The sequence below is a fragment of the Panthera tigris genome, chromosome D2, assembly GCF_018350195.1.
Source record: "Panthera tigris isolate Pti1 chromosome D2, P.tigris_Pti1_mat1.1, whole genome shotgun sequence".
NCBI classification, from domain to species: domain Eukaryota; kingdom Metazoa; phylum Chordata; class Mammalia; order Carnivora; family Felidae; genus Panthera; species Panthera tigris.
In genome coordinates, this window is record NC_056670.1 from 17,739,153 (window position 1) to 17,753,246 (window position 14,094).

Here is a 14,094-nt window from a genome sequence, read left to right on the forward strand (position 1 = left end):
ATGCACACACGGACACCCAAGCACACACATACATTCCCGTGTGTGCTTTTTCTCACTCAGTACCACCTGCTTCGTTTGCTTACAGGTTTCCTTCCCACACTCTGTCTTCCCACAGCGGCCCCTCCCCCTCCCTTTCCAGAACAATGCATCAACTCACGTTCTTACCCAAGTGAACATCCTAACTTAAAGCACTCAGAGGCACTGATGTCTAAGGTTAAACTCTGACAAGGCCAGCAAGTGATCTGTCAGTTATAAAATGCCACCACGAAAAATAATTTCTTTCTTTTCCTCCTCTTCTTCTTCTTTTTTCTTTCTTTCTTTCTTTTTTTTTTTTTTTCTCCTTGTGCTAGCAGGCACTTTGGGTTTCAATTCAAAAAGTTATCATGCAGTTTGTTTGGGGGCCCATGTAATGCAAGACTTCGGTTTGACCTCAAGGTTTTGGCTTATTCTAAGCTTGGGAGATAGACGCAAGTCCAGCAAATAGAGCTTCCCAAGGGCAGGGCTGATGCCACTGTTTATGTATCTTGAACCTGAGGAACGATGATCTTGGTTGGTTAAAACATGGTGCTGATCGCACTGTCCTAATAGGCTCAATCACTTTATCGCTGATGAAATTCCTGCTAAGAAAAGCTGCACGGATTGGCTCTGACCGGGCTGCACGGGAACCAGAAGAAAGAGTATATACGCTGATCAGAGAATACAATCGCCACTCCAGGATCAGCGGAGTCATCCTCAAATAACTAAGATAGCATGTTTTAAAGCTGTGCCATCTTCCTACACTGAAGGAGTTCTCTGGACCATGGAGGAGCCTAGAATCCAGCCACCAAGCCCTTCAAGCAGCATCGATACACTGGATGTTAATTGCGTTGTGGTTTTAGCTTCCTTTCCGGACACTTCAAAGTAATACTTCCCCCCCCACCCCCTCACCCTTTGGAGTCTCTCTCCTAACTGCCAATAAAGAGGACTCGATAAGCCCAGCTCCGGCAGACAAGACTGACCGCAGGTTTTGCGGCTGGCCTTTGCAAAATCCAATAAGCATGTAATTGCAGCAACATCTCCCTTTTTGGGATGGTTCACCTTCAGCAGGCTGTCAAACTCGAATCCGTTATTTTATCAGATGCCGGGAGCCTGGCGTCACCAAACTTCTCATTGCTAAATCTTTGTTTTCCTTCTAAACTCTGGTACTCCAGGGACTGATAAGACTTCCTGGGTTGTAAAAGGAAGAGAGACGCCAATTTTCTAAATACATAAATAAAAATGTAATTTGAACTCTTGCCCTAGTATACAAACAATTTCAATTAAGCTTTGAATGTCCTCCCTCGGCTTTGCTGGGAGAGGCTCCCAAGAGGCTCCCGTAGAGAGAGAGACACACACACATACACACACACACACACACACGAAGACTAGAAAGTTAATTGTTCTTTTAGCTGAAACATTTCGGGCTCAGGAAAAGTCAGCATTCAACTGTCTTGGTAACTGAATTAAGAAAAAGAGTTTAAAAAAAAAAAAAAGAAAAAGAAAAAGAGTCTTACCTTCTCGCCGATCATTTCTGAGAACCCGCACCTTCTCAATTTTCCCCAAGAGAGCCCCGTCCTCAGCTAGGGAAAGAGAGAAGCAGAGAATTTGGAACCTCGTTTGCAAGGGCTCTGTATTCAAGTATTGTGATTCCTAGTCATCCGTGGGCGGATCTCCTGGGGCATCAAAGAGGCACCTCTTCTTTACACGGCCCAGATTTCTGACCTTTTCGGGCACTAAGGAAGGCCGGTGCCCAGGAGAAGGGCCAGGCAAGGGGCAGGAATCCGTCTTGGTACTTACGGTCATTGCTGTAGTCATCCACCAAGATGATCTCTTTTATGAGGTGGGGCGGGCTTTTCTTAAGCACGCTGAGGAAACAGAAAGATAAAGGTTGGGGCGCCTGGGTGGCTCGGTCGGTGAAGCATCTGACGTCGGCTCAGGTCATGATCTCACGGTTCGTGAGTTCGAGCCCCGTGTCGGGCTCCGTGCTGGGAGCTCAGAGCCCGGTGCCTGCCTCGGGTTCTGTGTCTCCCTCTCTCTCTGCTCTTCCCCTGCTTGTGCTCTCTCTCTCTCTCAAAAATAAATAAACGTTAAAAAATAAAATAAAATAAAATTTGGAGGCCTTGTAGGGGTATCACTTGGGGTGGGGGATTCTCATGCGACGGTCCCAATCCTTGGCTGGAGAAGCCATCAATCAGCCACTCCTTGTGCTGCGGTCAGGTGACCCGTCTGAACCCCCAGCAGACAGCTCTGGCCTGGCACGCCGGGGATGTCCAGCAGCCCTGCCGGGGACCACTGCCCGTATGGTGCAGCAGGTGGGCACTGGGTGGCCTCTCCTGCCCTTACCTGACCACTGTCCTCAGCAAGGCCGACCTGGCTTCGTTGTGGAACGTGATCACCACGCTGGTGGCTGGCAGGTCCACCCGCCACTGCTTCCGCTGACACCTGAGGGAAGAGAGACATCGTCCTCTGAACGCACCCGGACCAGCCTCGGAGAGGCCCTGGAGGGCACGAGCCCGAAGACCCGCCGGGATGGACGTTCTCGGGTGCGCCTGCTGTCTGCAGGAGGGACTGGCCTATTCTGAGAGAAAGTGACAACAGGACATAAGGAAGCAGAGAAACACAACCGGAGTTACACGTTAAAAGAGGATTTCGGCGAAAAGTAACATATTGAGAACATCTTTCTAACGCTGAGAGAGAAGAAAAAAAAAAAAGCGTGTTTTAAAACAGGGAAGTCCCATTTCTTCCCACATGCAGATACACCTCTAGAGATGTGCTTTTCACAATTCACAGTGGTTATTTCCGAGGGGTGGAACCGACTGCGAGTCGATGTTCTTTTCTCATCTCTCCGGCAAGCACGTGGGGCCTCTTGTGGTTCTCGGCAAAGCTGTATCTGGAACCCGGCTCTGTCCCCCTGACTGCTCGGCCGCCCCCCCAACCCCCTTCCCCCCCCCCCCCCCCCAAGGGCAGCAGGGACACACGCCTGTCACCCTGCCAGCCTGTGTCCCAACAAGGTAGGCGGGAGTGGTGCAGGCTGGGGCGGGGTGAGGGGCGGGCCCGTGGGAACCTGAGCCCGGCCGCTCTCACGGGCGATGTGAAGCATCCTGAGAGAATCCAGGGACCACGGAGAAGCTCCGGGCAGATCGAAACGAGTCACGTCTCGGGTCTGGCCTCCACAGACAAAGACCGCAAGGACACAGGATGGCTGTGTTAAAAAACGGGACCCCGGCAGCTCTAGGTCGAAGATGCTAGAGACAGAAACGACCCATCAAGGTAGAGCCGGCTCAGCAGAAGCCGTCTTCAGGGACCCTTCAGGGCAGGCTCCACGGACTTGGAGAGCACAGAACACGCCAGCATAAAGGTGATGGTTCCAGAGAGAGAGCAATACATCTGGGGTGGGCTCACAGCCTGTCAGGACCGCCGGCAACATTCGGGCAGTTACCAAAATGATGGGACCACTGATAACCCGCTTGGAAAAAAAAGGCTGGGAAGACAGGAAAGCATCTTTGCCCTGAGGGAAATGGAAACAGTTCTCAACATCTTTTTTGTGTGTGGAAGCGTGCAAGTGGGGGAGGCGCAGACAGAGGGTGGGGGGGGGGCAGAGGATCGGAAGCGGGCTCCGTGCTGACAGGTTGATGGCAGTCAACCCGATGTGGGGCTCGAACGCACGAACTGCAAGATCACGACCTGAGCTGCCGTCGGACGCTCAACCGACTGAGCCACCCAGGTGCTCTTTGACCAGCCGTGTTAACACCCCAGGCCCGAAGGGTGAAACGGTTGTGCCATGAGCCTGCAGGAGGGTAGGAACCTGTCAGGTGGCCCCCAACGCGGTCCCTCCACCCCGGCCTCTGCGATAGCTGCACAACCTTCCGTGAGGCCAGTGCATTTGACAAACCCTGTTTTTCCCTGTTAGCTCTTCACGTAGGCTACCACAGCTGTTGAGCGATGGGCTTCCAGAATTAAAGGGGTCTATCTTAAATGGCCAATCAGTGGGAAAGGGAGTCGGGTTAGAAACAAACAAACAAAATCTCTGGCGCCCAGCCACGGCTGAAAGCGTGTAAGCAGTGAAGGACCGAAGCGTTCACACTAAATTTCCATGACTGGGAAAGACGACCTCAGAGAAGCAAATTTGGCAAAGGAGCAGAAAAGCGGTGCAATTAAAAAGCAATGAGGTCCAGAATCGCAAAATGGGCTTCCTTTGTTTATTCTGGTTTATCTGGAGAGCCTGATTTTAATTACTCACGAGGACGCCGCATAATATACCGGTCATGTGTTTGGGGGGGGAGGGGGGAGGGACGGGAAATGCATTCTGGAATTAATAGCGGACCTCGTTACGGCTCCCGACAGCTAAGTCCTTAATGACAAGTAGATAGACAGGCTGGTTTTGTTGTTTTTCCTTTTCTTTCCATTTCAAGAATTAGCTAATTGTTGGCCGAAGGAAGGAAGGAAGCCAGCTGGTGGATGCCAGGTTCAGCTGTAAACAAATTACCGACGAGTGCTGTTCCCCAGAACTCCATCCGTAATGCTAATGAGCAAGAACTCGCGTTAGGAGGGTAATACCCTCTCCAGTGAGGTCCCACCTAACACAGCGTGAGGTGCTGAGCTAAGCAGGTTGCGCCCTGACTTACCGAGCGGGCGACGCGGCCACGCGAGGATTAAAACTGGGAAGCATTTTTCATGCCCAAATCACAGTCCACTTAACCAATCCGATCACGTCCTATTCTCCCAGTTTGCTGTTCTCCGCGGGAGCCTCATTCTCCGTGAGCGCTGGGAAGTCTCACATGTTTCAGGACCCAAAAGGGCTGCTGCAGGCACATTATTTTATTAAAACTCTTCTACGTGTCCATAAGGCACCACGTTTTGCCAGGATTTGGCAGTCAGGAAATTTAAGAGGCATCCCGTTATTTTTTTAAAGGTTATTTTATTTATTTATTTTTGAGAGAGAGAGAGAGAGAGAGAGAGAGAGAGAGAGAGAATCCCAAGCAGGTTCCACACTGTCAACGCAGAGCCCGGCAATGGGGCTCAAGCTCTCGGACTGTGAGATCACGACCTGAGTCGAAATCAAGGGTCGGACGCTTAACCGGCTGAGCCACCCAGGCGCCCCCAGGTATCCCATTTTCCAAGGCAGAGGGCTAACAAGCAAAAACGGAGAAATATCTTACCCCCCTCCCCACCATGAGTTCAGAGTGGATGTGTGTATGGATGTGGATGAATTCAGATCCGAACTCCTCACGCTGAGCCAAGAGAAGTGGAGGGGGAGACGGGTGGCAGGGAGTGAAGAATTTCTTTAAATAGAAACGGAATCAATCTTGCATTTAGAGTCCCATCCTTGCCAAGCAGTCTTCACTACTCCGGAGCCAGCGAAAGGCGGCCCGATTTCGAAGATCACCAGGGGAGCTGGCTGCTGGGGGCACGTTCATACTTGAGCGTTCTTTGGGAAAGGAATACAAACTGCAGATTACTTCAAGTCCGCGCAGGAAGAGTGTGCGGCCAGTCCTGGCCTCCAGCTGATGCAAGCTGGAAGCGGTGCGAGGCCGAGGACACGACACGGGGCTCTGGGTCAGGCGCCGAGGACTGGAGCTCGCTGGAGTCTCCACGGGTCTGCTACTAAACTGGTCATTCTGGTAACTTCCTGTCTGGTCAAACGGACACGTGAAAAACTGGAGACAGAAGTTGTGCTTTGGTTTTTTTTAAATGCTTAATTTAGTTTCATACTTCTCTGAGACCACATGGCTATCATGATCTGAACTCGTGATTGGCTGGAAATGAGAAAAATGGCCCATCTCAATGACAATGTGCTCCTGAGCCCTTCAAGGGGGATGAGGGGATTTGTCTCGGGGACAGACTCGTCTCTGATGCAGGTGTCATATTTGGGGCTGGTCACAAAGTTGCTCAAAGAACCAAATGCGCTGGGACGCTAGGGGCTCTGGGTAATAATGCGGACGAATATTAAGGGATGTTTTCTACGCCGCCCCCAGCACACCACTGCTCACTGTCACCCAGCTGATCTCGTATTTCTGCAAAGGGCCTGCGGTAACCTTGGTCACTGACTGTGTCATCTGTGAAGATGGCCCTCGTAATCTTGCATGGTTGTCGGGAGAACCGAATAAAAACCTATGAAAAAAAAAAAAAAAACTCCGAAAAGGGGAAAGGTCACTAATTGTAATGCAGGGTTAATAACAGGTGTTTGGTGGCTGTGTGTCATCGGTGCGGGGAGCTTAGCGTGGAGTTTTCTCTAGTACCTTGGAGTTGAGGCCGATGTGATGGGCATGGGACAGACAAGCACACACGATGGTCTACAGGAGGACAGTGTGGTCACTCGGTGGGAGAAGGGTTCCCAGGTCTCCATGAAAAGCGCAGTGGATAGAATGGTAGGGGGATGGAAAAACAGGCTTCGGTAAGAGAGAGAGTTCTAGAACCTCTACAAGGTGCAGAGCAAGGTCACGCTTATTCTGAGATGGGCATGATGGCCAAAAGGAGGGTCACGGGAATGAAGACACACTGGGTGAGTAAGTTCCATCTCCCTGAAATGCCTGTTCAACTCAGATTTTGTAAGGAAAATACCGAGCAACTTGATCGATGAGTAGTTAATTTAGCAATTAAAGTAGTAATTAAGCATTATTCGATGTTAGCATAAAGACAGGTGTCTATCATGGAGGAGATGGGATATGTATACCCTTTAAAAGAATAAAGCAAAGTTAAAAGCCACGTCAAGCTCATGAAGGCATCTTCTGGGTGCCCGGCACTCAGAGGCTGCTTGGCCCCTCTGTGAAGCCAGTAGGGCACTTCCAGCCGGTCCCGCAAGGGGGATGTGCAGGCCCCAGGACCCTGAGCATTCGACACACAGCCCGTGACCTGATCACAAGTCGGGATTCTGGAGTAGGTGGAAATTTCCCGGCAACGGGAGCCTTGAATGATTAGTTTCTGCAGCCCAGACCTTACTGTGTGGCCCCCCAGCCGCCTTCCGGCCGCGTCTCTGCTTCCCGGGGAGCAGCTCAAGGGGAAAAAAACACCCGGCTGAGGCAAGGCCACGGTCACGTTCGACGTTCTGGTTGCTGTCGTATGCATTTCTCTGTATAAATTGTGAAGCTGGCATCCTGGGTTCCTTCAATCTGTGAGCGCAGTTCGAGTCCGCCTCTGAGAGACAAAGCTGGCTCTGGTTTGTGGACAGTGAAACAAAGCGAAGCGGGAGGGTGGGGGGAGCGAAGCTTCCATTCCTGGGTTTGCAAAGCCAAGGGTCCAGCCTTGGACCACGATGCACTCGCCGGGGCCTCTTGGGAAGAGGGGCAGATGCCGCCTTTTCCCCAGGCCTCCTCAGCACCGGCACCCGCATCGTGTGTGTGCGAAGAACTTCACACCTACGATCCGGACAGCAACATACAAGCACCCGTGAGCCCCCCCGCTCGGCTTTAGTAAATCTTGGTATTTCACGCTCACCGCTCTAAGGCTTTCCACTGCGGGCCAACGCCACGCCTCATCCCTTCCCTGCGGCTGGCTGACTTCTCCCTATCAGCAATGACACAGCAGTGGACGCGGTCTTCTTACATAAAGCTTCTCGGCCATTAGGTCCCCACAAGTGGCCAGTCACAGATGGATGTCCCTCTTCAACTGAACGTGAGACAGTCAACTGCTCTCTATAATGGCTGTTACCAGTTTCGCTCCTGCTCCCAAGGCCCCGAGTTCATGTGGCTCCACGGTCTTCCCGCCCCTTGGTATCGCCGGAGTGTTTTTATTTGGCTGGGCAGGCTGGTACGAAACAGCTGTTCGGGGTTCCAATTTTTATTACCTCATTACTACTTGATGACAGGAATTTAGATCTTCTGGACGTCATCCTTCTGTCGGCCAGATGCACCGTAGAAACCTTTTCCAAGTCTGTGGCAGATCCTTTAATTTTGTTCGCGATGTCTTCTGTCAAACATGCGTCTTAAGTCGGACTTTTCAAACTGTGGCCCTGGGGTAATGTTCTGATGACCTAAGGTCATTAATATATTCTTTGTAGGTTTTCTTCCAGATGTTTTAACTTTTATTCATTTATTTTATTTGAGACAGAGAGAGAGAGAGAGAGAGAGAGAGAGAGAGAGAGAGAATCCCAAGCAGGCTCTGCACGATCAGCACAGAGCCTAACGCGGGGCTCGAACCCGCAAACCGTGAGATCATGACCTGAGCCAAAACCAACCAGCTGTACGCTCAACCGACTGAGCCGTCCAGGCATCCGTGGATGTTTTAAAACTTTTACAAATACGTTTCACATTTACATTCTCTAATTGCCCGTATATATTTTTATGAATGGTAGGACTAAGTGATCTCATTTTTTCTACACGGATGATTCGTGTCTCAGTACCGCTTAACAGCTCATTACTTCACCCCTGATTTGGAATGTCACTGCTGTCACATTGCATTTTTTATATGCAGATGTCTACTGCTGGTTCCATTTCTGCTCTGTTCACGTAACCTTGCATTCGCGCCATGCTGCCTTAACTGGAGGTAAGTCTTCGCCTCCGACAAGGCAGGCTGCCTACGATGTGTAGTTCTTCATTCAAGATACTTTATTGGCTATTTGAGGCCATCTGCCTTTCCTTATGAATTTAAAGATCAGTTCTTGAAGTGCCATGAGAGAAAGCACCATAGGACACTGTACTGAATTCACAGATTAATTTGAAGAGAATCAGTATCTTTATAATACTGAGTGGGTTTGGGTTTTTTTTTTTTTTTTTTTTTTGCCTTTCAGTTATTTTTTTTTTTTTTTTAAGTAATCTCTACGCCCAACGTGGGGCTCGAACTCACGACCCCATGATCAAGAGCTGCACACTCCACCATCTAGGCCAGCCAGGCACCCCCCCCCCACTTCAATTGTGTTTTGTACTTTGCTAGTTTTCTCCAGAAAAGTTGTGCACGTCTTTTGTTGAATTTATTCCTAGTTACCCCTACATTATGCTCGCTATACACAGTGGGACCTATTTTCCCATCTTCTAACAGGCCAGTGCTGCTGCTCAGTTTTGCACGTGGCCGCAGTACTGAGCAACCTCACTGAACTCCTTAGTTCTTTTGTTTTATAAATATTTTTTTTAGAAGTTTATTTATTTACTTTGAGAGAGAGAGTACACGAGCAGGAGGAGAGGCAATAAACAGTTTACAGGTTCTCTTGGATTTTCCACTAATCAATTCATCCACATTTTGTTTTTTTCTTTCCATTTCTTACAAATCTTACGTTTCTTGTCTTAATAAGGCACTGGTTCTATGACCTACAACATAATATGCGATTTAAAAAGGGGGGGGGCTAGAAAACATCCTTACCTCCATCTCATCTTTAATGTGCTCACAATTAGATTTCTTTCTTTCTTTTTTTTTGAGAGAGAGTGCGAGTAGGGGAGGGGGCAGAGGGAAGGAGGGATGGAGAGAGGAAAAGGGAGAGAGAAAGAGAGAGACACAGAGAGAGAGAGAGAGAGAGGATCCCAAGCAGGTTCCACGCCCAGCACGGAGCCCAACATGGGGCTCGATAAGATCATGACCTGAGCCGAGATCGAGAGTTGGATTCTTAACTGACGGAGACACTCCCACACCCCCAGAATTTCATCATTAAGCAGAATGCTTCCTGGAGATGTTTTATAGACTACCTTTAATTAGGTTAAGGAAATTCCCTTGTAAGTGTTATATTTTGCTGATTTTTTTTCTCTTCCATCTATTAAAGATGATCATATAGCCTTTCTTCTTTACTGCATTGAGGTGGTAAATTGTATTAATATAGTTTTCTGTTGCTCAATCCTCTTTTCCTAAAATAAACTCTAACTGGCCATGAGTTTTTTAAATAGAGCTGTGTTACACTTGCTAGTATTTGGTTGAGATCTTTTGAATCAATAACGTAACTGTGACTGGTCTGCAAGTTTCTGTTCTTATACTTTCCTTTTCCAATCTCTAGCAAGATTCTCCTGCCCTCACGAAAGCATGCACGATAGCTTCCCTCTTTTTCTATTCTTTAAACTAGTCTGTGGTGTATGTAAACCCACCTGAGCCGTCAATGTGGGGAAGGCAAACTTTTCATTGCCCAGACGGTCTTTCATGGCTTGTATTTATTCATATTTTTAATTTCTGGAGTGATTCTGGTAATTTCCATGTTCCTAAAAAACCATTCCATGTGAGTCGCATTTATTTGCATAAAAGTGTACTTACAATTTTCTTATGGTCATTACAAGCTCTACTGTGTTAATAATAATGACTGTGCTATTTTCCCCAATACTATTTTATCATGGTTTTTCTTTATTTTGGTTAATCAGTATTCTTGGAGATTTCTATTTTTTGAAGATCAAGTTTTACATGATCCTATTTTTTTGTGTATGTCTTTCTAGTTCATTAAATTTTTCTTTTTCCCAATGGAGTACTACATGGCAATGAGAAAGAACGAAATACGGCCCTTTGTAGCAACGTGGATGGAACTGGAGAGTGTGATGTTAAGTGAAATAAGCCATACAGAGAAAGACAGATACCATATGGTTTCACTCTTATGTGGATCCTGAGAAACTTAACAGAAACCCATGGAGGAGGGGAAGGAAAAAAAAAAAAAAAGAGGTTAGAGTGGGAGAGAGCCAAAGCATAAGAGACTCTTAAAAACTGAGAACAAACTGAGGGTTGATGGGGGGGTGGGAGGGAGGGGAGGGTGGGTGATGGGTATTGAGGAGGGCACCTGTTGGCATGAGCACTGGGTGTTGTATGGAAACCATTTTGACAATAAATTTCATATATTGAAAAAAAATTTTTTTTCTTTTTCCTGCATTATGTCCTTCCTTCCACTGTTGAGGTTTTTTTACCCTGTCTTCTTCCACCTTCCAAGGTCACAGAGTGGGCCGGGGTTAGCCTATGCAACAAACAGGTGGCTTCAAATCCAGTCAAATTCTCTAGACGGAGAGACAAAGGCAGTTCTGTGCTCAGCCAAGAGCAGGGCGGGGTGACGTGGGGAGAGGTGGCCTTAGGTTTCGGAATGACTGGCTGTTTAACTCGGGGAAGGAGCCGCGGGGAACAGGTCTTCATCCTCTGCCAAGGTACACAACGAGGGCCGGGCCCCGGGGGAGACAGGGCCACCCTGGGGACTGCTCTGACCCCAGTCTCTCCAGCAGACCCAGCGTCTGAAAGTGTGCCGGCCCCCTCGCACACCTGTGGGGCCGGGGAGACAAAGCAGGAGAAGCTGTGTGAGGGTCAGGCTCAGACAGCAAAGCCCCGATGTTTCAGAAACCCTGACATAGATGAAAACAGATCCTGTCACTTCCCAGCCCCTTTGCTCTCTGCTTGTGTATGGAGTATGGGGGGGGGGGGAAGGGGGGGAGGTTAACACACAGGCCACTGGGAGGAAGGCTGTCAACAGCAGGTGACCCCAAACAGGCCCTGAACACACATTTGTCCCCTTGCTCTCACCCACAGAGACCACACTTCCACGATTTCCATTCCAAAGGGAAAACAGGGTGGGTCTATTTGTCCCCGTGGGAGCCACAGAGCCCAGATGGTTAGTGTCAGACTCTCAGAAGGGCCTATTTCTTTTATAAATGTTTATATTCATTTTTGAGACAGACAGAGAGAGAGAGAGAATCCCAAGCGGGCTCTGAGGTGTCATCTCAGAGCCCGATCCGGGGCTCAATCTCAGGAACCATGAGGTCATGACCTGAGCCGAAACCAAGGGTCGGACGCTTAACCGACTGAGCCACCCAGGCGCCCCCCCCACAAGAGCCTATTGAAAAGTAGATGCCTTGGCCCTGCCCACCCGAGTAAGTCTGAGTGATGCCTGAGAATCTGATTTCAGAAACTCCCTCTTCCCCAAGTGATGCCGATGCAGGCTGTTCTCAGGCCTCGTTTTAGGAAAGTTTGCAGAAGACTGAGCGACAATGGTCCTCTACTATGGAGCTGTAACTAGACTCATCTGAGGAGCTCTGGAATTATCCATGGAATTCTGATACAGACCACAGGGCACAGAGGCTAAAAACCACTTCTCTAGAGGACTGTGGTTTCCCATTCCCCCTCCACCTCGACCCGAGTCCCCGTGTCCATCACGTAAGGACCCCGCCTGTGCTGTGTTCCTCACACTCCGGCCAAGGCGAGAAGCCCGACACTTAGAGGGTCAGGTGTGAGGCTTTGGAATAAGGCTCCAACGCATCTGGGCCCTGTGGATCGAGATCCGGCCCACACCTCAGATCTGGACTCACAACAAGAGGCGGGCGGGCCTTGGAACCGATCGTTGTCCCTCTACCTTCAGAGCATGAGGAACATTTACAGGCCAAACTAGGTGGGTGCACCCTTCACCCCCGGGCACTTCCTCTCTGGCCACCCACGGAGATCAGCCTCCCGTGGCCATGTTCACGGTGCGTTTCGCTACGGAGTTCTAGGAAGGTTGGACAGACCATGGGGTAGAACGGGTATTAGAAATGGGACAGAAGAAAAAATTGAAAAGGCAGAAGAAGAAAAAAAAAGAAGCAAGCTAAAGACCTCTTGTATAATGTTCATTTAATTAAAACACACTCTTAGTACTCCTCCAAACAGTGATAACGGCATAATATTCCACCTAATCAACTAATTTCTGGTCAGTCCTAATAGCTAGAGAGCTTAGTCTACAGAGGTCTTTTAAAGCGGAAGAGAACCAAATCCTAAGACATTTGAAAACCTCTACAGGACTCATCTGAAATTAAGCCTCTTAAAAATCTAGTTGGCAGGAGATTTGAATAAGCCCCATTAATCACCATGGGTCTGTCTCGCTTTGAAATTACGAGTCTAAAACGGCCCCCTCGCCTCCCACAGGTTCTCGTATTCCCCACCGCATTGCGAAAGGGAGCATGTTCTAAGACAAAATATTTATCCTCGCTGTGACGCCAGAAGCTCAAGCCGATCTGATCTCCCACACTCCCCGTGGAGTCCTCTAGACGCCCCGGAAAGGCAAGGGTTCCAGAGGTGAGAGCGCACACATGCCCGGGGCGGGCGGAGGCCACGCACGAACACACACTCTTCACGCACCAAACACTCCAGGCTCAGCACCGGCTATAGGAAGGGCCACCCGGATGCACACGAGTGCTCTCCTCCCGAGCCGGGGGGACCTCAGGGTTCCCCTGGCCGCCTTCAGCAAGCACGCCGTCTGATGGAACCCAACTATTCTTTCATTCAGAGGGCGTCATCTGCCCTTTACTGCCTCCGGTTTTACAGACACTAAATGGTAACTGAACGCTTCTTCAGGAGTCAAGAGCCGTTGCAAGCTGAGAAAATAACAGCCCTGGACGAAGCCATCTGAACTTCATCAAGCGTCCGAGAGCACTCGAGCCATCAACCTCCTGCCCACCGATCGGGCGGAGGCAGCTCAGAGGCAGAAAAGCGCAGGACTTGAAACGATCCTTCTTCCTGATGCCACGGAAGAACGCTGTCCTCTCGGGATAGAAGCCCACGCCGCTTACGAGACACTAAGAACCACGTGCTCCATTTCTCGCCCCTGGTCTGTCCCCCTGGGACGTGAGGAACCCACTGATCGGCTCAATTCCACCACCTCTGTTCCCAACGGCCGCCACCTTCCTCCCTGATACGTGAACTCCGGTTTCCAAGCTGCCGAGGATTTAGTTTTTATCTTCACTGCTCTGCGAAGAGACATGCTTCTATTTTTATCTGCTCCCCACAGTCTCGAAGCGGCTAATCCTTAGGAGCGCGCCCTCTTAGGGATTCTTCGGGCAGTTGGCTTTCTTTTCGTCCCCGTGTCTTTCTCTTTCAGCCGTCGCTGCAACACTCGGGCCAAATAATGGACTGCGGGCGGCCACTGAGCCGCGGTCTGACCTCCGAAACTTGGCAGGAGAAAGCTACGTCCTGTCGAGGGTGCCGTCTGAAGGGACCGCCCTTTTCAAAGATACCGTCAACTGCTCCACGCTGTTGACTGCCGGCACAAAGATCGACCGCTCGGATAACGATGCTAGGAATCAGAGGCTGTAGTGGATCCATTCCCTCACAAAGCCCAAGGCAGACAGCTCAGTCAGGCCACTGGACAAGCCTAAGAACGTAACCCTGACGTAGCAGGTTCCCCATTCCAACTGCTCCCTTGGTCCTGGCCTATCGGCGTTCCACGTAGAG

General features: G+C 49.8%; 1 protein-coding gene across 3 annotated transcripts in view; it reads right to left on the bottom strand.

Annotated features, from left to right (window-relative positions):
• The window catches only part of GALNT2 (polypeptide N-acetylgalactosaminyltransferase 2), a 190,248-nt gene that overhangs the window by 33,194 nt on the left and 142,960 nt on the right, over positions 1–14,094 (bottom strand). For all 3 annotated transcript variants that reach the window (XM_042960401.1, XM_042960400.1, XM_042960399.1), the window contains 3 exons: positions 2,362–2,460; positions 1,816–1,883; positions 1,533–1,598 (listed from right to left, as the gene is read on the bottom strand). In XM_042960401.1, coding sequence (XP_042816335.1) covers positions 1,533–1,598; positions 1,816–1,883; positions 2,362–2,460 — 233 coding nt within the window. The remainder of the gene's footprint in view (positions 1–1,532; positions 1,599–1,815; positions 1,884–2,361; positions 2,461–14,094) is intronic.